Consider the following 26,470-nt stretch of genomic DNA (forward strand, 5'->3'; position numbering starts at 1 on the left):
ACTGTTCCACTTAGGGATCTTAATCTTATATGTTTTGTAGTACTTCATTAAGTGTTACTGTCATGTAAGGAACAGACCAGGCTTCACTTAACGACTATATGGTTGCATCAGCAAATATATATTCATTCTACATCATCATTTTAAAAACCCAGTAAAACTTGACACTACTAAATATCTCCACTAGGTCACACATTTAAACAAAACAAAGGCACGAAAACAATTTTCAACATGTTTAAAAAAAAAAAATAAAAAAAATTGATAAAGGTATTTTGTTTTAATTCATTCTGAGTTTGTGTATTTTCGCTTACCCCAATATTTACCATTATATTTTTAGATTTTCTCCCCTATGAAAATATATGTATGAATCTGTAATTCTGGTTATATACTGTTTAATTAAAGATTTTTTGTAATGTACCCTTTACATAGGTGTATGAAAACATTCATCCTTTCAATTGAATTTTTGATTTCTGGAAAAAAGTTAAAATGGTTACATCATGGTTACCAAAAATAAAGCATGGTACTCTATGCCCTTGTATTAAGGTGTATAATACAGCTCGGGAGCTAAACGTTTTGCAGATTTTAACATATTTCCATTTTGATATCCTACACTGTCCTTTTAGATGTAAGAGCTCATTTACTTTAGATATCCCAGGCAGGGATGCTGACTGTATTATTGGAGACTTTATTATCTAGGTCTTCCACAACCAGACCATGATGAGCAATCTTTCCACTCCTTAAAGAAAACATACCAGTCTTTGCGGTAGTGCTGTTACAAGAATCAGAACCCTGAGCTGAATCACTAGGCTGCACTTCTACAAAAATCCTTTTTCGTACACCAAACAAATTGCCACTGTTTTTTCTCTCTGAGTATGTTTCTTTATGCTCCCTTTTCATTGTGCAGAACTGTACATTGAAGGCTTCTTGAAACCCCCGACGGAAGTTTTCATTAAAGTACCCATAAATAATTGGGTTGATACTACTGTTGAAGAAGGCCAACCAATGCGCAAAGGGAAATACATAGACTGCAATCAAGTTGATCTGATGATCTGTGAGCTTTCCATAATCAGTAAGAAGCATTAAGGTCCACAGTGGAAGCCAGGAAATAGTGAAGAACAAAGCTACAATTATTAGCATGTTGATGACTCTGACTTTTCTCTTGGAAACTCTTCGACCTTCATTTTCCTCAGACATGGATCCTCGTATGGTGGCAGATGACTTGAACAACTTGAAGGCAATCCGAGCATACATAATAACAATCAAAGTAAGAGGAGCCAGGTAAATGTGTGAAAACAGAACAGTTGTATATATCTTGTGCATTTCCTTGTCTGGCCAGTCTTCCCAACATGAATATAATGGATAATAGTTATTGTAGTCATCGACCATGAAGTGATATTCATCTCTGGTCACCGTCAGTGTAACCGCAGAAGGACACATGATGATCAGAGCCAGCACCCAAATGATGATTATGGTGATTATAGCTTTTTTCAGAGTGAGTTTCTGTCTAAACGGATATACAATGCAACGGAACCTGCCAAAGACAAAACAAAGCACTTGGAGTGAGGTTGATAGAAGAGCGAGAAGACATTTATGGGAAATCAAGATGTTTTGGCAACTTGGGTGCCTAGATGTGGTGGTGACGTTATGGATGATGACACAAAAGAAATGCTCTACAGAGGTGATGTGAACTGTGATGAACTTTATATCAACCATTTTGCAAGGGCTACATGATGGTGCATGAAATGCCATTAATAACAGTATATTAAGCCAGTTATAGTTTTAGGGTAGTAGATATTACAGTATAGCTTCATAGCAAGGCTTCAATGAAGGTGTATTGGTGTACAGTACGATAGACGGCTTAGAGAGTAGGTCGTCTGGGATTGGGAGCTTGCAACAGCCAGCAAGCAGCATTAAAGGGGCTGACACATGATGTCTTAATTATTTCCAGGTAAATTGTATGTTCAGATTAGTTAGAGCTTGCTGAGTATTGTGTTTAACAACCCAGAATTTTAGCATTGACAGGATTACTTGAGTGCATGAGAATTTAATAAGATAGGGGTGTTTGCACTCTAGAGTTTGGATCACAGCCCGTGACTCACCAGTAATGGACTACATGATTGGGCATGGAATATCATTTACATACATAGTGCCCGGTGTTCAGGTCAGTGCGGATAGGGCAGGTGAAATTAGGCTTAGGAGGAGGAAGGGCTAGTGAGCAGAAATAATAGGAGATGTTTATTGTGGTAGATTCAGACCTTTCTGGATAAATCTGCCACAAAGTTTGGTTTCCTTCCTTCCTCCCAATTTTTCTATGTTTCAGATCAGGATCTGTGCTGGCTAGGGGGTACTAGTAGTCCACTCACTGTGGGCTGATCCTGGGTGAGTGGCAAGCACTGCGGGCACCATGCAAGGGATGTTATGTAGTCTCAGGGACCCAGGCAGTAATCAGGATTGCATCAATTAGCAAGTTTAAGCTAACAAGACTTATCAGTTGATTCATATGTTTATTATAGGTTGCCATAAAATAAATTGTCAGCATTCCATACACCGTGGCCTTGTATTGACATGCCTCTGTATCTGTTTCTTTATATGAATATCATTTAAAAGCCATATTGACATGTAACAGCATCTTTTTTTCTTTTGTAACAGTGGTAACTGAAGGGTTATATCCCTTTTTTTTCTATCTTCAATATTTACGTTACATAGTTACATAGTTATATAGGCTGAAAAAAGACATGCGTCCATCAAGTTTAGCCTTTCCTATATCTGTTAATTTGTTGCTGTTGATCCAAAAGAAGGCAAAAAAACCCAGTTTGGCGCTTTCCAATTTTGCACTAACCAGGGAAAAAATTCCTTCTTGACCCCAAAATGGCAGTCAGATTTCTCCTTGGATCAATAAGCTGTTTCCCCATAATTAAAGATTATATTACCCGAATATTATGTTTTTCCAAGTATCCATCCAGTTGCTGTTTAAAAGTCTATACAGACTCAGATAAAACTCTTTCCTCTGCTTTATACTAAATCTCCTTTCTTCCAGTCTAAACGCATGACCACGTGCCCTATGCATAGTCCATGAACTGAATATATATTTATATAATGTTATCATATCCCCTCTGAGGCGCAGTTTTTCTAAACTAAACAGATTTAAATTTCTTAACCTTTCTTCATAACTATAGCGCTCCATTCCTTTTATTAATTGTGTAGCCCACCTCTGCACCCTTTCTAGTGCTATGATATCCTTCTTTAGAATAGGTGCCCAAAATTGCACAGCAAATTCAAGGTGCGGCCTTACCACTGATTTATACAGAGGCAAAATTATATTTTTATCCCGCGAATTGATGCCCCTTTTTATACACGACAATACCTTACTGGCCTTAGCAACCGCAGACTGACATTGCACATTGTTGCCTAGTTTGTTGTCTATAGCAATTCCCAAATCCTTCTCATTTGTCGTTACCCCAAATTCACTACCGTTTAGGGTGTAGGTTGCATGTGCATTCCCTACCCCGAAGTGCGTAACTTTACATTTATATACATTGAATTTTATCTGCCAATGTTCATTTTTTTCATGCTTCACGTACATTGTACTATTTGCTTTAAAAACAAAATGAATGTTGTAGAAGCCTGAAAACTTCTATAACGTTTAAATAAAAACCTATACTAAGATGGGAGGAAAGTTGCAAGAGCAAAATTATGTTCTAGAATTCAATAATCATGCGAAAAACTAGATAAAGGGAATAAAAGGATCACAGTGGATAAAAGTGGTGCATATGTAGATAATTCATGGATTTTTGCAACAAATAGCTCACACAATTGACTGTCAAATCTAAAACGGCGGCATTACATCCACAATAGATTTACTGCTTAATTCCATATCATAATGTTACTGTCATGATATTGCACATAGATATAAAACCATGCAGGATCTCCCAAAAAGGCTTAATCCAAAATATAAATCTATATCGAATAAATTATCTGGACAATGACACTGTTACCCTAAGCATTGGTGGTATTTTTATATAAATGGTTTGGAAATAACCATCGTCAGGAGTGCTTGTTACATCAATAATACCATTAAATGATTTTGAATATACTATTCTTTAGAATATAATGGCAATTTCCTTCAGCGGAGACATCTGGGAATTTTATACAATTCAGTTGCAATTATCAGAGTAATAAGGTTATTACTTCCCCGTTGAGCGCAGGTCGTAGCAGATGAAGCTTCAGCATGGAACACTTCCAATATATTTCAAAGCTTGTTCGTGAACCACAACCCACAACTATCGAAGTGTGCCTGTAATGGGGTATTTTATTCAGTACCTGAAGAAGAATGGTGCACCACACTCTTGTCTGCTTATAATAGGGCTATTTCATTTTGTTTTGTTCATGTTCATAGGTGATTTAGCATATTTATCTCTGAATTGCTTTGCTTTGTTCCAGCAACTAAATTGAGGCTCTTCTGCTAGGCTAATTAGTTTTATTACATAGAAAATAATTGCAGGTTTTGGCGGTTAAAAAAAAAGAAATAAACATTTTAAAACAAAGATCAATTTAGGAATAGGTGCTAGAATAAAAAGCATTCCTTGGCATTATGGGATGATTAGCATTTGTTTGTGAATGTGGTACTTAAAACTAATTGGTACACAGACGATGCATCCAACTATTATTTTCCAGGCAATGTTTGTTGACCTTCATGGTATATTTGGCAGGAATTCTAGTGGAACATTTGCAGTAGTTAGTAATGCGAAAAACTGTCTAAGTGGAATTTTCATTAGGCTTAGTGGCAGGCACCGTCACCTGTGACTGTTAGTCTTGGGTATATACCAGTCTGCAAATTGTCTATTCTTGACGGTTTTGGAACACAGATCTCTTTATCCCTGAACTTCTTGGTGTGCACATGTAGAGGCTACTGTAAATCAACTTTAGTGTACTCCGGTTACACACCTTTTCTATGAGCATATACTGTATATAAATTGTAGTAATTTATATTTTTAGAACACACCTGCAATTTCTTTCATGCTGAATGTTTTCTTGTTTTTGAAATCATGCCAAATCCTAACACTAATGGGTTTGTAGTAATAGTATTCCATTTATTCCAAAATATTGAAGTCAAAATTACTGGTAGGAAATTATCTTTTTTAAGGATTATCTTTTTTTTAAAACCAAAGGGCTTCTCTGTGGAGATTTTTTTTGCCTTTTCGTATTAGCACCATCATTAAGTATAATTGACAAGTGAACCTTCATTACTCTTTTGGAATGTTAATTCTACGGAATTGTAAGGAATTTTTGTAGCAATATATAATAAGGTTTTGTGAACTCAAACCCACAATAGACTTTCACATCTAATAGTAAGAGTATAATAATACTAACCTATATAACATAACATAAAAAGAATCAATAGGTACTTAACAAAAAAGTAAACCCTTAATACGATATTTAAAAATCAGCAGCCACACTGCTCAATAACTCTGCCTTCAGGGCTTTGATAGCCACAGGACTTCCTGCTAATCACTCTCAGCCGGTGTTTACCATCCTTTAGATCAGGGGTCTCCAAGTTTTTTCTGCAGTGGGCCACTTCATCAGAATTGTATACGTGCGCGGGCCACACTCATTTTTCACTGTGACAAAAAATATGGCCTTTAATAAAATATGCAGATTAAAATAAAGTAAAATGACACAAAACCTTTACTCTTCCTCTCACTGATTTCTGGGCCTTTAAAGTTTTGCGACTACAAATTCAGGATTCCCTAGATTTATTCTAGGGATGAACTAAAATGAAAATTCTGGACCAAAACATTCAGGGTTCACTTAGCCAAAACCGAAAATGACCCCTACCTTTAAAAATAATAATAAAAACTCACATGTTTAATAAAAGAGGGTAACACACAATTGGACAAAATTAGCAATATGACTTGGCATGATAGGAGTGTGATTGCTAACAGCAATCACACTCCTATCATACCCAGGCAACCAGTAAATGCTGGTACCTAGGCATGATGGGACTGTGCTCGCTGTGATTGCTGTTAGCAATCACACTCCTATCATGCCAAGTCAGCCAGTACATGCTGGTACAGGGTGTCTGTAAGTGATGTGCAGACCCCATACTGCTGGCAGCATCACTACACAAGGGGGGCAGCTAGCTAGGTTTCAGCATGTACTGGCTGACTTGGCATGATAGGAGTGTGATTGCTAACAGTAGTCACAGTCCCATCATGCCTAGGTTCCAGCACTTACACATCCATCCAGTAAATGCTGGAACCTAGGCATGATGGGACTGTGATTGCTGTTAGGAATCACACTCCTATCATGCCAAGTCAGCCAATACACGCTGGTACAGGGTGGCTGTAAGTGATGTGCAGACCCCACACTGCTGGCAGCATCAATACACAAGGTGGGCAGCTAGCCAGGTTTCAGCATGTACTGGCTGACTTGGCATGATAGGAGTGTGATTGCTAACAGCAATCACAGTCCCATCATGCCTAGGTTCCAGCACTTACACATCCATCCAGTAAATGCTGGAACCTAGGCATTATGGGACTGTGATTGCTGTTAGCAATCACACTCCTATCATGCCAAGTCAGCCAGTACATGCTGGTACAGGGTGGCTGTAAGTGCAGACCCCATACTGCTGGCAGCATCACTACACAAGGGGGGCAGCTGGCCAGGTTTCAGCATGTACTGGCTGACTTGGCATGATAGGAGTGTGATTGCTAACAGCAATCACAGTCCCATCATGCCTAGGGTCCAGCACTTACACATCCATGCTATCACACACACACACACACACACACACTCATTTATTCATATAATCATTAATTCACAGATTCATTCCCTCAATCACACACACTCATTCAAACACCCTCCCCACCCCCTTACCTGCACTGCAGCTCCTCGATGCGCTCACAGACTTCAGCAGGGGGCGCGGCCTCCCTCTGCCTTCTCTGCTAAAGCACAGAGGAAGTAGGATGTCACGTGAACTCCGCTTCCTCTGTGCAGTCCAGAAGACCCTCCCACAAGTAAGTAGCAGGGCTTGAGGTGCGGCTTGCGTAAGATCGGTTGCCCTGGCTGCACCTCGAGGTCTCGCGGGCCGCATTTGGTCCGCGGGCCGCATGTTGGACGCCCCTGCTTTAGATCAAGGGAAGGGATAATACTTAATATTAAATCAAATAAAGGCTGAACCCCCCCAAAAGATCTATCTTTTAGGGTAAATCAATATTTATTGACTTTTTTACGAAGGGAGAGGGGTACAGAAAGGAAAAAGGGGAGGGGAAGGGGAAAATGGCATGAGGATTCATTCGAGATACAAGGAAGAGCAACAATGCTTCCGGCAAGTGAGTACCACATGAGCTTAATAGCAAGGATTGCATAGTGTAGTTGACATAAAATATAACACCTCTAGCCAGTACAGTCGCAAGAGCATAAAACAGACGAAAACAAAGCGGCCTCACCCGTGAGAGAGGCAGTAAGGGAGTACAGCAAGTGCTCAATAGCAAGGAGTACACCGTGTAGTTGGCGTAAAATATAAAACATCAAGCCAGTATGGTCACAAGAACATACAACAGGTGAGAGACGACAAGTGAGTACAACAGGAGCTTGATAGCAGGTGAGTATCAGGCAATACTGATCGGAAATGTGACCCAACTGGCAAGCATGGCCGGAGGAGTATGCGATGCGGGAGAATAAAATGACCCCAGCCAGAAGAAAAACGACAAGGGAGTCAAGAGGAACAGAGTAAGGTCAGGGGCAGAAGAAGGAGAAGAAATAGAGCGTATTCACAAGGGGGAAGGGAACGTGAGTGTCACAATCCCGGCTCCGGACGCCGCCGGGAGGAGGACTGGCCGCGGTTCCCGTACGCCGGCCGTTCGGGACGGCGGGCAGTCCTCCGCTCGCGGCATAGGGATTAGTAGCGGGCGAAGGGTTGTCCGCGGGTCCCGGGAGAACATCTCCCCGGACAGCGGACAATCCTCCGCCCGAGGTATAGGGACACGGGGAGGATGCGTACTTACCTGTCCTCCGGTCGTCGGTCCGCCTCCCGGGCACGCTGCACGTTGCAGGAGAAGTGATGGACGGCTGGGGGGCGTGGTTTTGGTTCTGGTCCGGCATCTAGTTTTCTGTTTTTGACCTCTGGCTTGCCTGACTCTCCCTTGCTCTACGATTTGGTACCTTTGCTTGTGATCTCTGGTTTTGACCCCTGGCTCGTCCGACTATCCGCTCCGTGCATCTGACCTCTGGCTTGGCTGACTACCTGCTCCGTGTATCAGACCCCTAGCTCGTCCGACTACCCGCTCCGTGCATCTGACCACTGGCTTGGCTGACTACCTGCTCCGTGTATTTGACCCCTGGCTCTGCTGACTACCCGCATTGTGCTCCTGTCTCGTGCTGCGCCTTGCCGCGGCTGCTGCCGCTCAGAACCTATCTCCGGCTGGTGGGAGGTTGTCCACTGTTGGGATCATCTAAGTCCTGGACTGCTGCTGCCGGGAACTCCCCTCTCAGTAGCGGTAGTTTGGGCAGAAGAACTTCTGCGGGGATGACCTTCCTTAATAGTCCAGCGAAACAGTGACATTACAACAGGGTCATGGATCCATCTGAGCTTGGCAAGGTGCTCTCCACCCACGGACAACGGCTGGATTCCCATGAAGTCCGTTTCTCCAGCATACAGGACACCTTAGACCAAATGGCCCGGGTTATTCAAGTTTTGGTGGCCAGATCTGATCCTGGCTCCGGGGGTTCTACGTCTGCTTCCTCCCCTTCCTCTCCGGTTGTGACTTCTCCTCCAGCTGCGAACAACGGGACTTCCTCCGTTCCCTCGTCTGTGAAGCTCCCAGCTCCTGCTCGCTACCATGGGGAACCGGATGCCTGCCGGGGCTTCCTTAACCAGTGCTCCATTCAATTCGAACTAACTCCTCATCTGTTTCCTTCGGAAAGAGCCAAAGTGGGATACCTGGTCTCCTTGTTATCTGGCAAGGCCCTAGCCTGGGCTACTCCTTTATGGGAGAGGGACTCTCCTCTCGTGTATAACTGCTCAGCCTTCATTTCGGCCTTCCGGAAAACCTTCGACACCCCGGGTAAAGCTGCTTCGGCCTCCTTGTCTCTGCTTCATACCATCCAGGGCTCCCGCTCAGTCGCCGATTACGCTATTGAGTTTAAGACCTTAGCAGCTAAGGTTAATTGATCCGACGAAGCTCTCATCGCGGCCTTCTACGATGGCTTATCGGAACGACTTAAAGACGAACTTTCTACCTGGGATCATCCTGCCGAGTTGGATGAATTTATCTCCTTGACTCTCAAGTTGGATAATCGTATCTGAGAACGTTTGTCACAAAAGGCTATGAAGCGTGAACGCACCTTTTCTCATCAAGTTCGTTCCCTCTCTCCTTCGGATCCCTCTACGTCCTCAGAGTCCCCTGAAGAACCTATGCAGTTGGGAGTCACCAGACTATCCACCGTGGAAAGATCTCGTCGTAGATCGGAGGACTTTGTTTTTATTGTGGTCTAAAGGGCCATTTTGTTCGCACTTGTCCCAGTAAACTGGGAAACGCTCGCACCCGGGCCAAGTAAAGGAGCCTTGTCCAGGTGAGCTTTGTACAGCTCCTACATTCTGTAACAATTTGCTTGTTCCTGCTACGCTGGAATGGGTTGGAAGAAAGGTTTCAGTCTCCGCCATGATTGACCCTGGGGCCGCTGGTTCATTTATTGATAAATCCTTTGCCCTCCTCCAGAAGATACCTCTCGTCCAAGTTCACCCTCCTATTGTCCCCGTCCCCTACAACCCTCCTTCATCACGCACCAGACCTCTCCGTTACTTCTGTCTGTGGGCCTGTTCCATCGTGAAACCATATCCTTCCATATCATTTCATCCCCCTCCTGCCCCATGGTTCTATGACTTCCTTGGCTCCACGTCCATAACCCGGCCATCAAGTGGTGCACTGGAGACATCCTAGGTTGGGGTTCGGACTGTTCCCAACGATGTTTTTCTACCACCACCCCCATTCGTTCTATTTCCGCCTTGCCGATACCCTTGGCGTATTCTGAATTCAAGGACGTGTTCGACAAAAAGTAAGCGGAGGTTTTACCTCCCCACAGACCTTACGATTGTCCTATCGAACTTTTGCCCGGGACACTTCCACCTCGAGGTCATATTTATCCATTGTCATTGCCTGAGTCTCAAGCGCTTGAGGAGTACATTAAAGATAATTTAGAAAGAGGATTCATCTGAAAGTCTACCTCTCCAGCCGGATTTTTCTTTGTGGAGAAAAAGGATGGGGGCTTAAGACCTTGTATCGACTACCGGGGCTTGAATCATATTACGATCAAAAACAAATACCCGTTGCCCCTCATTCCGGAATTGTTTGACCGGTTGCGGGGTTCCACTGTTTTCACGAAACGGGATCTCAGGGGGACGTACAACTTAGTTCGGATACGTAAAGGCGATGAATGGAAGACGGCCTTCAACACCCGTATGGGTCACTACGAATATACGGTCATGCCCTTTGGGCTATGCAATGCCCCCGCTGTGTTCCAGGAGTTTGTGAATGACATCTTCCGCGACATCTCCCTTCAGTTTATTGTCTATTTAGATGATATCCTTATTCATTCCTCTGATTTACAGTCACATCGCCTTCATGTTCGTATCGTCCTGCAACGCCTGCGCCAGCATCGTCTCTACGCCAAACTTGAGAAGTGCCAATTCGAAGTCCCCCGAGTCTCCTTCCTGGGTTTCATCATTTCTGCATTGGGCTTTGAAATGGATCCTACTAAACTTGCGGCGATTTCAGATTGGCCTCAACCTCAGGCTTTACGGCCCCTACAACGGTTTTTATGTTTTGCGAACTATTACAGAAAATTAATTCAGAACTTTTCCAAGATTGTAGTTCCTCTAACCAACATGACTAAGAAAGGTGCTGACTGCAAGAATTGGTCTAGGGAAGCTATCCAGGCCTTTGCCCACCTTAAGAAGGCCTTTGCTTCTGCCCCGATTTTGCGTCATCCAGATGCCTCTAAACCTTTTATTGTGGAGGTTGATGCCTCCAAAGTGGGAGTTGGAGCAGTCCTCTCTCAGAGGAAGGACTTCAATGACAGGCTTCATCCTTGCACCTTTTTCTCGAAGAAATGTTCTCCTGCTGAGATGAATTATGATGTGGGTAACTGTGAACTTTTGGGTATTGTTATGGCTCTTCAGGAGTGGAGACACCTTCTGGAAGGGGCGAGGAACCCTATCACAATTTTGACCGACCACAAGAACCTGGAATATCTTAGTCATGCTAAAAGACTGAACACTAGGCAGGCCAGGTGGTCGTTATTCCTCTCCAGATTTTTTTTGTCATTTCATACTGGCCTGGATCCTCCAAGTCTGAACCTGAGCCTATTATTCCTCCTTCTCAGATTATTGCCTCCGTCTCCACTCATCTATTTTCTCCTTTGGTCTCCCGTATCCTCTCAGCTCAATCTAAAGCTCCTGTCCATAGTAAATGGCCCATGGACACCCTGTTTGTGCCGGAGCGGGAGAGGGAACACGTTATGTCCTGGGCTCATGCGTCCTTAACCTCGGGTCATCCTAATGCCCAGCGGACCTTTCGGTTCATTCGTAGACAGTTCTGGTGGCCTACTATGCATATTGACTGCTTTGATTTTGTCGCCGCGTGTACTATGTGTGCTACTGCTAAAAACTCTCATGTCAAACCCTCAGGGTCACTTCAACCCTTGCTCGTACCCTCCCGCCCGTGGTCGCATTTAGCCATGGATTTTGTTGTGGATCTTCCCCCTTCCCAGGGCTTCACCGTCATTTGGGTAGTAGTCGACCTCAAATGGCTCATTTTGTTCCCCTCCCCAAGTTGCCCTCGGCCCCGGAGTTAGTCCCTGTATTTGTTCATCATGTTGTTCGTCTGCATGGTCTCCCACTCCAGGTTGTGTCTGATCGGGGGGTGCAATTCACAGCTCTGTTTTGGAGGACCTTCTGTGCCTCTCTGGGTATTTCCCTAGCCTTTTCTTCTGCCTACCACCCCCAAACTAACGGTATCACGGAAAGAACCAACCAGACTCTTGAGCAATTTTTACGCCTTTTTATTAATGAACACCAGGATGATTGGGCTTTGCTTCTACCTTGGGCTGAGTTTGCTAGGAATAATACTGTTCACGAGTCCTGCAAGATTAGTCCTTTTTTCTGTAACTATGGTTTTCACCCTTCTTCCTTGCCTTCTTCTTTCGCTCCTTCTCAAGTTCCAGCCATAGACCTGTATTTAAAACAATTACCGTTAGTTTGGGACGGAGTGCGCCGTTCGCTGGTTGATGCTGCTCACAAGTATAAGCGTTATGCGGATCGGCGTCGCCGATTGGGTCCCTCCTTTTTGAATGGCGATAGGGTATGGCTCTCCACTAAGAACCTTAGGCTTAAAGTTCCGTCTATGAAATTTGCCCCCCGTTATATCGGCCCTGAATGGTATGGTCATGAAGAGAGATCTTGGGTTCCTGCTCGGGACCTACAAGCTCCTACTTTGCTCCGGGCTTTCCATAAGAAATTCCCGTATAAACCTGGTGTGTGTCGGCCTATGGCCGGCCCTTGAAGGGGGGGTAATGTCACAATCCCGGCTCCGGACGCCGGGAGGAGGACTGGAGCGGTCCTCCGCTTGCGGAACAGGGATTAGTAGCGGGCGAAGGGTTGTCCGCGGGTCCCGGGAGAACCCGAGGTATAGGGACACGGGGAGATTTCGGCTCCGGGAACAGCAGTTCCCGGAGCCTGCGTACTTACCCAACCTCCGGTCATCAGTCCGCCTCCCGGGCACGCTGCACGTTGCAGGAGAAGTGATGGACGGCTGGGGGGCGTGGTTTTGGTTCTGGTCTGGGAGGGGCTTGTGGAATGGCGCCAGTTTTAAAAGCCGGCTGTGCCTTTCACAAGCACCCTGTTGTGGTCTTTCAGTTTGAGTATACGGCTCGTGCAATCTAGTTTTCTGTTTTTGACCTCTGGCTTGCCTGACTCTCCCTTGCTCTACGATTTGGTACCTTTGCTTGTGATCTCTGGTTTTGACCCCTGGCTCGTCCGACTATCCGCTCCGTGCATCTGACCTCTGGCTTGGCTGACTACCTGCTCCGTGTATCAGACCCCTAGCTCGTCCGACTACCCGCTCCGTGCATCTGACCACTGGCTTGGCTGACTACCTGCTCTGTGTATCTGACTCCTGGCTCTGCTGACTACCCGCATTGTGCTCCTGTCTCGTGCTGCGCCTTGCCGCGGCTGCTACCGCTTAGAACCTATCTCCGGCTGGTGGGAGGTTGTCCACTGTTGGGATCATCTAAGTCCTGGACTGCTGCTGCCGGGAACTCCCCTCTCAGTAGCGGTAGTTTGGGCAGAAGAACTTCTGTGGGGACGACCTTCCTTAATAGTCCAGCGAAACAGTGACAGTGGGTACAGGCGCTGGGAAGAGGCAAAAGGAGATCAGGGGAAAGAAAAAAAAAATAATAATAATAAAGGGGGGGAGACAGTACAAACAAAGAATTACGCAAGCAGTGGGTGGATAAGAGGATCTTGTACATATGACAGCCAATAAAACCACGTGGCCAAGTAGCGCTCATGCCCCCGTCAGCTGAGAGGCTCAACTCCTCTAGTATCAGAATCTGCTCAACTCGGAGAACCCATTCTCTGAATGGGGGGGGGCGGGATCCCCCCAATGTAGAGGGATCAAGGCCTTTGGCGGATCACCGATTTCCGGAACCATCTGATTGAATGAGACGTGAGGTGGAGCAGAAAGAATTCCGGGGTGAAGGGGAGGATTTCATCCGTAAAGTGAACTGGGAATAGATAGCTTCCCAAAAAAGGGGTGATAAGTGGGCAATGCCACCATATGTGAAGGAGAGATCCTTGGAGGCGTCGCACCTCCAACATCGGTTGGGCACATGCGCACGGTACGCGAGGACGACCGCAGGTGGGCGGTGCCAGAAGTTTATAGGCCATCTCCTGGTCTCTAGTGCTCCGCGAGCAACGGTGAGTAAGAATGCAAATCTTGTCCCATTGTTCCTTTGTGAGAGAGACCTGCAAATCAGATTCCCAATGCCCCATGAACGCTGGGGGCATAGGATTAAAAGCATCAAGGAGGAGACCATAGAGGCGAGAGATGCCATGGGTCGGAAGAGTAGGGGCCACACAGAGGTCCTCAAATGCCATAAGGGTACGTGACAAGTTGTGTTTCTGTGGCAAAGACCAATAGAAGTGGCGCAGCTGAGCATACCAGAAGACCTCCGATAAAGTAGGTGGGGAGTGAGACGAAAGCTGGTCCAAAGAGGAAAGACCGGTTGTGGACACGTACACGAGGACTGCGTCGGGGAGGAGGTGGAGAAGAGAGTAATGCCCTGCCCAGGAGGGAAATCAGGGTTATCCCTAACAGAGGTGAGGGGGGAGGGGATGGTAGACAGCCGGGTCTTCCGGACCAAAACCCATATGCGTCAAGGTGGATAACAGAAAGGAACAGTTCACCCTATCAAAGGCTTTTTCTGCGTCCGTAGACAAAAGAAGAGCCGGAGTACGGGTAAGATCTATTTTTTTAATATATTACACATATGTTCTTCAGGAAAATATGATATGTTTGATTAAACAAAAACATAAATTGGGGTGCGTCCTATAATCGAGCCAATACGGTATATATTGAAATATGTTACAAAAAGGATTATTTCCCTTAGTTTCTCCCTTTTTGTTTTATTGGAATTTAAAAGCGTCTCTCTTTCAACCCTTTCTAAACTATCAAGTGATTATCAAGTACTCCTTTTGCTTTTAATTATTTTCTTGCTTTTATGTCTCTTCCTTGAATTTGTGAAAGCTGGTGCAATTTCGCAGAATTCAAAGGAATTGTCCAAATTTATAAAGAAAATATTTTTTTTTAAATTAAATTTATTAACATTTTTTTTTTTAAATAATATGGAGTAGACCAGAAGAAATATTTGGGTGATTTTGTAATACACCTAAATAAAAATAACTTTGGTATATGTCTCACTAATGAGCATAACAAGGATCTATTTTGGGAGATGTATGACACAAAATGTTCTTGTCTATTCCATATGATTTTTTTTAAATCTTAATAAATGTAACTCATAAAAAAAAGTATTTTCTTTATTGTTTGGACTATGCATATAATGACACACTTTAAGAGTGTATACATGAATAGTTATGTGTGCACATTTTAGTCCATGGATGAATAACATCCCATTGGTTAGAATTTGGCTAAATTGCACCAACTTTTGCAAATTCAATGGACAAAAAAAAGCTAGAAAAAGGATTTTAAGCAAATGTAGTACCCTATAGATATAAGAGAATCCCCTGATAAGGCACGGGTTTACATTTATTTATATTTTGGCTATATAAAATGACATGCCTATCTCTCTCCCCTCTTCCTCAAACATGTAACTTAACTCTTAAGTATCCCGCTGCTCACATAGTCCCGCTTCTCCCTAAGCATCACATTATACAATGCTATAGAGTATGAACAATGACCTTGAGGGGAGCCCTTGAGGTTCCGACATGATGCCACTAAGAATGGTGCATTAATTCTAAGATTTTAACCCAACACACATAAGAAGATGGGTACCCTATGTTGTTTGGCTAAACGACTTAACGTAATTTAAACGTAATTTAAACAACTTTATTCTCTGGAAAGATTGCTAAATTATATCTGCAAATCTGGCTACTAACATCCCAGCATAAAGCGATGTTATAGAACTGAATTTGGCCAAATATCACCTCTGGAGCAGGAAAATAGCACAAACTCTTCCACAAGTATGCTTTCATTGTGGTAACTGGAAGAGCAGTGAGTGCAAGAGCCCAAAGTGAGAGACTGCAGAAAAATGTATGAGCCAAAAGCACCAATTTTTTTAAAAAAAACAAAAAAAACTCTAGCAGTTGAAAGAACTCTTATACCAATCATCATTGAGAAAAAAAGAAACCATACAAAGATTCAAATAAACCATCCTGGGCACTCGCTAAGATAACAAGATCTTTTCTAGTGTAGCAAGCTTTTAAAATAATATGCTTCTAGAAGCAATTGTTATTAAGAGTAGAAATAACATTTGGCAGAAAGTTACCTTGAAAACATCATAAAAAAATCAAAACCTGAAAAAAAACCTTTTTTCCCCTACTAATTAGTGGAAGCAAAAATGATTAGATATGAAAAAGGAAAACTATTTTTGGAAGTTTGCCTGTCATGCAAATTCCACTTTGATTAACTAAATCACACTTTAGAAAAATGAAAAGGCACTTTGTGACATACAAAAGAGTGCTACCAAACTTCAAAAACGTTCTGCAATCAAAACAGCATGAAGAGGCATGAAGATACAAATCAAAGTATAGACTGTAGCTGCCTTTGTTAAAAAATAAAAAGATAGAAAAAAAAGAAGTATGAAGATGGAAAAAAAAGGATGTTAGTAGAGTCAGACTTACCATATGGAAAAACTAGGAGGTTTTTACTGGGAGCAAGGAAGTGCATTAACGAGGGGGCTCAACAAACATTGTTCATTTGGGATGCTAGGCTTTAGATGTAAGCTGTATTTCTGACATATTGTTTTTTTTTTCATTTTAACAATTTATTGTCCGCAGCATCAGGGAAGACAATGGAACATTTGGGGGGTGTCTGGGCATTTCTGGTTTGTGGTTTAGGTTTGATCTGGGGAGGGGGGATAGAGGACAGGTAGAGATAGCAGTGGTGTTACCTGGACCTTCTTAAGATGCCCCTTTTCTGGATCATTGAGCAGCAACGTGATGGAAGACTTGGACCAGCTGGTGCATTCCTTCAAAGAGGCAGCTATGTAGCAGAGCAGTAATTGGCTAAGGGATATCTATACACTCTGAGGAAGCCTGTGCTAGGTGAAACTCGTTTGTGTGTTATTTTGTATTAACCTTTTGTTGATTTTTATTGTTTTTTATTACTAAAAGTTTAGAATAAATAATTTTGAAAACTATTTATCTTGCTCCTGGACCTTTTTTAATTTACAGAACAGAATACCTTGTCAGCCACCACTATATCCTTGGTGGTGATCACACCACCTATGAGCTAAGGAGTGAGCAATTCTATTACGGCTCGCCAAAAAGGACAATCCAGACTGTTCCAAAGGTTGCTGCTAAAGAAATTCCAAGGCGAGGATTATATCGCCCAAGTGCACACTTTGGGGGTAACTGAAGAAACCCGCACTACATATCGCTCCAAAGATTGTTGCCAAAGAAATCTTTAGGCGAGGATTATATCGCCCAGGCACATACTTTGGGGCTAACTGAAGAAGCCCCCATCGAATGTGAGTAGCCCCTTGCGGCCTTCATTTTGTAAAAAGTACGCTTTAAGAGACATATTACACTATCGTGTTTCTCTTTCTTCCACATATCCACATCCGTGTGAGCGCAGCCACTAACCCCCTTGTGAACTACTCTACATGTCCAAGTCAAGAAGAGGAAACCTTGGCAAGTGGTTCTGCTGCTACATTTACAATAACCTTGTTTTAATAAGGACTTTTTATTATTCCCAAACAATGCTAGATACTTCTAGTGGTTTATAGTTGATATCCTTAAGCCTTAGTTTTTAATTGCTTTTAGCGCTTTTACCCTACCCGTTTTAGTTGGCTAAGGGACATGCCGGGGATCTCCTTGAACCAGATCCTCACTCCCTATACTCATTCACTGGTGGCCCAACCTTCCAGGCTTACTAGGGCATGTGCCTTTCATCCCCTGACAGGTTAAGTATAAGGTAAAAGGTACTCCCAACCCCATTTCGGTGCTTCTAGTTGGGTTTGACAAGGGCCAAATTGTGATGCTCTGGGTCAGAGCATCTCCAGAACTGCAGCTCTTGTGGAATGTTTCTGGTCTCCAGTTGTCAGTATCAAAAGTGTTTCAAGGAAGGAAAAGCAACAGGGTCATGGATGGCCAAGGCTCATTGCTGCATGTGGGGGGCGAAGGTTGGCCTGTGTCGTCAAATCCAAGAGATGAGCTACTGTTTCTCAAATTGCTCAAAAAGTTTATGCTGGTTCTGATAAAAAAGGTGTCAGAACACACAGTGCATCACAGTTTATTGTGTGTGGGGCTGCGTAGCCGCAGACCAGTCAGGGTGCCCATGCTGACCCGTCTACTGCCGACAGTGCCTACAATGGACACGTGAGCATTAGAATTGGACATTATGGGGATGGCCAGGATGCACTATGGGAAGACACCAAGCCAGCTTCTCAATGAACTTGTCAGGACTTACCCGTGCCATCGTCCCACGCCGCTCCGAGGACCTCCTCTCGCTGTCATCAATTTTCTGGGGTAGCGGGCATCAGCTCCTTACCCGCTACCTCGCAGCCTCACAGACCGGATGTCTCCCTAGCTGCAGGCGCGATCACAGTGCCGCGCATATTTGACCTCAGGTGACCTCAATTGCCTCGTCCTCGCTCCTGCTTGCCTATTTAAACGTTGCACCTTCATTTTCTCACTACCCTTGGTTGATGTAAGTGCGTACCTTTGTTCTTGCTTGAGTTTGATGTGTTTAACCCATTGTGACCCGGCTTGCCCTTTACTCTGCTTATTGGTTCCTGATTTGCCTTCGTTCCTGTTCATATTGACGCGGCTTGTTTGACTTGGCATCTGGATTATGATTCAGCTCTTAGTTGCTTCTCTGGTTCTGATCCGGATTGTTCGACTACGTCTCCTGCACTCCTCTGCCTTCAGTGTATGTTACACTGTTGATGGTGTTCTGGCTTACCCTGCATTCCAGTATCCTCCTCTACATTCATTACAGGACTGAAGTAACTTTGTAAAGAAGAATGGGCCAAATTCATCTACAACAATGTGAGAGACTGAGAAGTCATGCAGAAAACGATTATTTCAAGCTACTGCTGCTAAAGGTGTTTCTACAAGCTATTCAATCATAAGGTGTACTTAGTTTTTCAGACATGGCTTCCTAATTTTGGCTTAATTTTTGTTGAATGAATCATGACATGATGTAATATGTCATGTGTTGTTGTTCATCTGAGGTTGTTTTTACATAATTTTTAGACCTGCTAAAGAACAGATGATTGTTATGATGTCCTAAAACCCATAGAATTCAGAGTGGGTGTACTTTTGTTTTAACACAAACTTATATAAAAACAAAAAAAAAGTTTTTATTGCCAACTCTGAGTATGGACAGTGGCAGAATTTTATATAATGAATAAACAAACGTAATGGCTGTTTTCTGCCTGTATTTGTGGGAGGGGTCTCAGGGATTCCCCCCCCCTCAGGGTGTTTCTTTCTTGCTTTTCCTGCCATGAAATGCAAGGAACTTCCTCCTATTGGTTGCTCTTGGACTGCCTTGGTCTCCAGGCAGCCAGCAGCAGTGGTCCTGTCGCAGATCGCAGCTGCTATCGCATGCAATCGGTGACAGCAGTGGATGACATTAATATTACAAGCTCGGTTTTAAGGGGTAAAGAAATGATATTGTTGGACATAAATACAGATTAACAGTAAGAGTGAGGTTAGGAAGGGTAAGGCAGAGGAAAGTGGAAGGAGTGGAGCAGAGGCGAATCTAGGGTATGGCACCTATGGCTCCTGCCATAGGCGCCATTTGAAAGGGGCGCCAGTGAGCGGCTTTCAAATGCCGTCTTTTTTTTTTTTGATGCGGAGGAGAGAGAGGGGCGCCGAGCCCGCATCAAAAAAAAAAAGACAGCGTTTAAAAGCCGCTCGCTGGTGCCCGCTGCTTCAGTGCTGCGCGCCGAAATACGACGTCATATTAAGGCGCTCAGCAGTGAAGCAGCGGGCACGGCAGCAGTGCAAGAAGGCAGAAGCATCGTGCTCCCGTCGCTGGACCTCAAGGTGAGAGCTACAAAGGGGGAGAGGGGTTAGGGAGTGATAAGGGAGGGAGAGGGGTTAGGGCATGATAAGGGAGGGAGATGGGTTAGGGAGTGATAAGTGAGGGAGAGGGGTTAGGGAGTGATAAGGAAGGGAGAGGGGTTAGGGGGTGATAAGGGAAGTAGAGGGGTTAGAGAGTGATAAGGGAAGGAGAGGGCTTAGAGAGTGATAAGGGAAGGAGAGTGGTTAGAGAGTGATAAGGGAGGGAGAGTGGTTAGAGAGTGATAAGGGAGGGAGAGTGGTTAGAGAGTGATAAGGGAGGGAGAGGGGATAGAGAGTGATAAGGGAGGGAGAGGGGTTAGGGAGTGATAAGGGAGGGAGAGGGGTTAGAAAGTGATAAGGGAGTGATAAGGGGGGGAGAGGGGTAAGGGAGTGATAAGGGGGGGAGAGGGGTTAGAAAGTGATATAAGTAAAGAGTGGATTAATGTGTGCATGAGTGAATGAGGGAGAACATGAGTTAATGTGTGGATGAATTGTCTGAATGAGGGAGAGCATGAGTTAATGTGTGGATGTATTGTCTGAATGAGGGAGAGCATGAGGTAATGTGTGGATGAATTGTCTGAATGAGTGTCACGGGGTCAGGTAGCGGGGGAGGATCCAACTATGCAGATATATGGACGTAGCGTAGTCCAGTAAACAGTCCGGTCAAAAGGGCAACGGCAAACAGCGAGGTCAAAACGTATCCGAGGTCGAGGCAGGCAGATAAGAGGCAAAACGGTATAACAGGTCCGAGGTCGAGGCAGGCAGATCAGAATCGTAGTCAAAAGAGCAGGCAAGGGTCGGTACACAAGGCAAGATAATGTCACAAGGAACAGCACACCCCAAAAAGCAATATACTTTGAACGGGTACAGAAGAGGAAACAAATGGCCTTTAAATAGGGAATGCCTACTCACAATGAGGCTGCGGCGTGCCGTGCGTGTCGTGCGCCGCGTGACGTCATCGCGGCAGGCATCTGATCCGCGATCCCGGTGGGGAGAGGTGGTGACGCCCGAGCGACGACGTGGAGGCAGGACCGTACGGCGTCGGCGGCATCGACGGGCGCGCCGCCGTGATCCCCTGGTGTGCGCGCCGCGGCGGCGCGTGTGACGCTCAGCCGACATCGGGTCGCGGCGGGGGCGGAGCCGCGACCCCGACGTGATCGCGCGGTGCCAGCGGCAGGACGGAGTGAGCTGCCGCGAGCACGCGAGGTAAGTGCCGCGGCGGCTCGCGTGACAATGAGGGGGAGCATGAGTTAATGTGTGGATGAATTGTCTGAATGAGGGAGAGCATGAGTTAATGTGTGGATGAATTGTCTGAATGAGGGAGAGCATGAGTTAATGTGTGGATGAATTGTCTGAATGAGGGAGAGCATGAGTTAATGTGTGGATGAGTTGTCTGAATGAAAGTGTGAATTAGTGAGTGACTGTAAAAGTGTTTATGTGTATCATAGATGTATAATTGTGGAAGGGCAAAGATGGCACTAGCAGGAGGCTTGAGCCTTGGGGACCAAGATGGCACAGGCAGGGTGTATATGGGACAAAGATGGCACAGGCCGGACTGTTTGGGGACAAAGTTGACTTGTGCTGGGCTATTTGGGGACAAAGATGGCAAATCTTATGTGTGTGTAATTTGGGTGCTGGTCAGGTTCTATGCGGGCAGTATGGACGCCAGGGCTGGCTTTGGGGTGTGCAACCTGTGATCTACGCCTGTAATTTAGGGGGTTTTAAATATACCTTTTAATGCCGTGTTTTTATGTGAATTCCAATTGATCTATACCTGCAAAGCTGGGTTTTTGTGTTATTCTGTAGATCCATATCTTTTATGCTATGTTTCCATACATTATTTATGTATACCTGCAAATACAGGGTTAATATGTCTTATTCAGTTGATTAATACCTGTAATGCTGTTTCCATGTATTTATTTGATCTATACCTGCGATGCTACGTTTCATATATTATTATTGTATACCTGCAAATATAGGATTTGTATGTCTGATTCTGTTTATTTGATATATACCTTCAGTGCTGAGATCACAAGTGAATTTCAATTGATCTGGGTTTGTGTGTTGATCTATACCTGCTATCGGCAGCAGGGTCTAATATTTATATACCGTGTTTGCTCGATTATAAGACGAGATTTTTTTCAGAGCAAATGCTCTGAAAAATACCCCTCGTCTTATAATCGGGGTCGTCTTATAATCAGACCCGGTGTGTAGCTGGGGCGAATCGCGTAGACAACTTCCGCTGCAGCAGGAAGGAGGTGTGGCTAGCAGCGGGGGTTGTCTGTGTCCATCGCGCAGACCTTCCCCGGCTGTCAGAGATCAGAGTTCGGGGAAGGTCTGCGCGATGGACGTAGACAACCCCCGCTGCTAGCCACGCCTCCTTCCGGCTGCAGCGTAAGTGCGTGGGATCTACACGCTGCCCAGGCTACATGACAGGGAAGTCAGAAGCACCGGTAAGTTGGGGGGGCCAGGGGAGTGTTAAATGGGGGCATAAGGCATTTCTGGAGGCAGAGTGCTCTGTGAAATGCCTTTTAACCCCCTTAATGACACTCTGCCTCCAGAAATGCCTTTTTAACCCTCTATGCGCCTCTCTGCCTCCTGAATGCCTTAAACCTCCCTATATGCCACTCTTACCCATAATATGCCTTTTAACCCTCTAAATGCCAGAGTGGCATATAGGGGTATAAGGCATTTCTGGAGGCAGAGTGGCACATAGGGGGTCAAAAGGCATATCATGGGGCACAGTGGCATATAGGGTTAAAAGGCATAACATGGGGCACAGTGGCATTTAGAGGGTTAAAAGGCATATCATGGGGCACAGTGGCATATAAGGGGTATAAGGCATTTCTGGGGCAGATGTGCATAACTGGGGGGCAGGTTGGAAAATAGAAGGAAATAAAACCAAAATATTTTTCTCAATCATAGCTTTTATTAAAAAAAAAATAGTTTAGATGAATTAACATTTACTGGTAAAACTTTTTTCCTATAGGGTCGTTTTATATTTAGGCTGTTTCGTTTTTACCTAAATGAATATTCAGGTTTGGGGGGTCGTCTTACAATCAGGGTCGTCTTATAATCGAGCAAATACGGTGTGTATGTGTGTGTATATATATATATATATATATTTATATATATCGGCAGCAGGGACTAATATTTATATATATATGGGCAGCAGAGGCTAATAAATGGGTTGTAGATATTTGGACAGGGGCGCAATTTCAGTGCTTGCCATAGGCGCTATTTTCGGTAGATACGCCTCTGGAGTGGAGTTAACCTGACGGTTGATAGGCTTCCCTGTAGAATTTTTTTGTATTTGCTTATTATAAAGTGCAACAAAGAGCAAAAAAATTTAATTTCATGTCAGAGAGCTAATCTCAGAGAACTCAAGCTTACCTTTCCACAGCAATAGCTACAAGCGTAAATACTGAAGCAGAAACAGACATCCCCTGCACCAAACCACTCATTTTACACATGATGTTGTCAAAAGGCCACCCTAGAAGAACAAGAAATAGTTTTACTTGAAACATGATATTACATGACTGTTGGGTAAAAAGTTGGACCAATAACAACTGCATGGAAGATTTAACATATTTTTCTTTAAAAAAAACTTGTGTTGTTTGCAATTATTTGATATCAATGAAAACATAGTATTTTTGTGTATTGTTTAAAGAAAAGGTAAAAAAGTTAAACAATAAAAACACTTTTCACAGCCTTATTTGCTCATATTTAGCAGGGGTGCCGCTATCTGTGGAGGGCATAGTATACATTTCATGTACAAAAAACATCTTAATGTAACTTCATTATATGGTAGATTTTAAAACTAATCTTAGTCAGGAAAGATTCTGCAATTAAATGAAATTAGTGCAATGTTAGTATTTACAACATATATATTTAAAAAAAACCTGTGTTTAGGCCTCATTATTCAGAATGTGGACATTTTTTTTCTTTTGTTTTGAGAACAATGTTATGCTTTTTGCTTGCTTAACACTTATAACCACAATGAGCTGTGCAAAAGATCTCCAAGGTTAGGCCTAAAGTTGCTTTAAGACACATACAGGCAGTAGTACATCCTTAAATGTAATGTTCTTTTTTTGGTAGGCTTTACTATCCTTTAAAAGAATTCCTAAATGAATTCATCATTTACGTTTATAGTTATGACCTTTGTATTATCTACTAGAGTTAGCCCTTGATGAATGAGAAAGTGGTTTGAAGACATTTAACAAGTTGAACTTTTGTGACTATATATCCATGCAAGAATTATATTGATCTTTTAATGCTAGGAAATTATAGGTTACAGGTCTTAAAGTTCTATGATAAAAGCAATTTCAAAGCTTACAGTCAAAGAGAACATCACAATATTAATGTAAAACAAGCGTATTTTTTGATGAATGCAACATTTAACATGACATTAAGAGATGATATGTAATCACAACCTTAGCAAGGTCTGACCAAATCAAGCTTTATGACATTATTTATGCTCATCTTTAAATTGGAAAATAGAGAAATTATAAACGAAACATAGGTCTGTCAGGATAATTTTTTTTTTTTTTTTTTTTACTAAAGGGAGCGTTAACAGGAGAGTTCACAGAACAGTTGTGATATCACCTTCAACACTTCACTGTTCATTATAAATGACCACTGCAGGCAAGTTTTTGAGCTTGCCCTTCATAATGCACAATTCAAAGGATGAGAAGACTATTTTAACTATATATTAAAAATTTGCTCTTCCAATTTCTTTTGGTTAGCAGCCACTGTCAGGTACGGTCATGTGACAAAGAAAGTATACCCTCTTTGAATTCTATGGTTTTAGATATCAAGACATAATAGCAATCATCTGTTCCTTAGCATGTCTGAAAATTAGGTAAATACAACCTCAGATGAACATGACATACAGTATTACACCGTGTCATGTTGTATTCAACAAAAAAAGAGACAACATGGAGGAGCCTTGTGTGAAAAAGTAAGGACATTATGATTCAATAGCTTGTATAACCACCTTAAGCAGCAGTAGCTTGAAATTGTTGTTTACAGTATGACTTTTTCAGTCTCTCACATTATTGTGGAGGAACTTTGGCCCACTGTTCTTTACAATGTTGCTTCAGTTAATCGAGGTTTGCAGGTGTTTGTTTATGCACAGCTCTCTTACCGCCCTGCCACAGCATTTCCATGAGGTTGGGGTCTGGACCTTGATTATTTTCTTTTTCCGCTACTCTGTTGTAGATTTGCTGCTGTGCTTGGAATCATTGTGCTTTTACATGACTTCATTTTGTCCATGCTTTAGCTGTCGGACAGATGGCCTAACATTTAACTCTGGAATTCTTTGGTATACAGAGGAGTTCATGGTTGACTTAATGACTGCAAAGTTCCTAGGTCATGTAGCTGCAAAACAAGCCTGAATCATTACCCCTTGACAGTTGGTATGAGGTGTTTGTGCTTATTTGCTGTGTTTAGTTTTCACATTGTGCATTATGACCAAAACATCTCCACTTCGGTTTTGTCTGTTCAGGTGCAATTTTTCATACCTAAGCTGTGCTGCCATGTTCTTTTTTGAGAGAAGAGGCTTTCTCCTGGCAACCCTTCCAAACAAAGCATACTTGCGGAGTCTTTTTCTAATTGTACTGTCATGAGCTTTAACATTTTACATGCTAACTGAGGCCTTTAGAGTCTGAGATGTAACTCTTGGTTTTTTTGCAATTTCTTCTCTAAGATCATTGGTGATGTCTTTCCTCTTTGGTATTGTCTTAACATACACCTGAATGTTCCAGACCAGTAAACTCCTAAAACTTTTAAAAGTTTTCATAAAGTAGGTGACAGTTGCTGATAGTTAATTAATCAAGGTATTTGATTAGCAACAATTGTCTGCTTAGCATCTTAATTTCTAAGGAAGGAGTAAGGGTGTAGTTTTTCCACACATGGCTTCTTCATTTTGGGTTTATTTTTGTTGAATAAATCATAACACAGTGTATTATGTCATGTGTTGTTGTTCATCTGAGGTTGTATTTACCTAATTTTAAGACCTGCTAAGGAACAGATCATTGTTATTATGCCTTGATGTAAAACTATAGAATTCAAAGATGGTGTACTTTCTTTTTAACCGCTTTGATGAAGTACATCCTGGACTGAACTGAGCTCTTTTCCCTTCAACCATTTCCCCCTCCGGTTGACCCCTTTGGTTCAAGCGCCGTGGGACTTTGTGATGATTTTCCAAGACCGAGAACTAACTCCATGGGTGAACACACAGGTAGAGCAAATGGGTCTTAAGCCAGTAGTCTGTGACCAGGGAAGCAGTGTAACAAGCTGAGATCAGGGAGCCATAACTTAAAATTGTGTAGTAACAAGCCAAGGTCAAGAAGTCAGAATTAAGGATAATCAGCCTCAAGCCAGGTCAAAAACAGGAGCAATAGAACACACTTAGATATAATACACTATATGTACAATCAATCATCACAGAGCAAGGTGTATTGGTTTTCTGACGATTTATATCAGGAACAGGAAGCCAAATGTGCCAAGTTCCGTTCACATTTTCCATCGTGGCCATCTTGTATGTGGCTGCATGCCAGACGCCATGGGACACCACCCGGTGGCTTACTTCATCAATGTGGCAGATGGAAGGCAGCTAGGGGTCTTCCCCGTCGGCGTGGCAGAGGGGCCTGCTTTGTGGATAAG

General features: G+C 43.5%; 1 protein-coding gene across 1 annotated transcript in view; it reads right to left on the reverse strand.

Annotated features, from left to right (window-relative positions):
• Positions 1 to 639: 639 nt before the first annotated feature.
• Positions 640 to 26,470, reverse strand: part of LOC149281370 (neuropeptide FF receptor 1-like) — a 74,093-nt gene continuing 48,262 nt past the window's right edge. Inside the window, exons 3-4 of the mRNA XM_089499405.1 lie at positions 23,198 to 23,297; positions 640 to 1,528 (exon numbers count right to left, since the gene is read on the reverse strand). Coding sequence (XP_089355531.1) covers positions 640 to 1,528; positions 23,198 to 23,297 — 989 coding nt within the window. The remainder of the gene's footprint in view (positions 1,529 to 23,197; positions 23,298 to 26,470) is intronic.

This window comes from Sceloporus occidentalis, unplaced genomic scaffold (assembly GCF_023333645.1).
Source record: "Sceloporus occidentalis isolate IW3139 unplaced genomic scaffold, rSceOcc1.0.p SCAF_134, whole genome shotgun sequence".
NCBI classification, from domain to species: domain Eukaryota; kingdom Metazoa; phylum Chordata; class Lepidosauria; order Squamata; family Phrynosomatidae; genus Sceloporus; species Sceloporus occidentalis.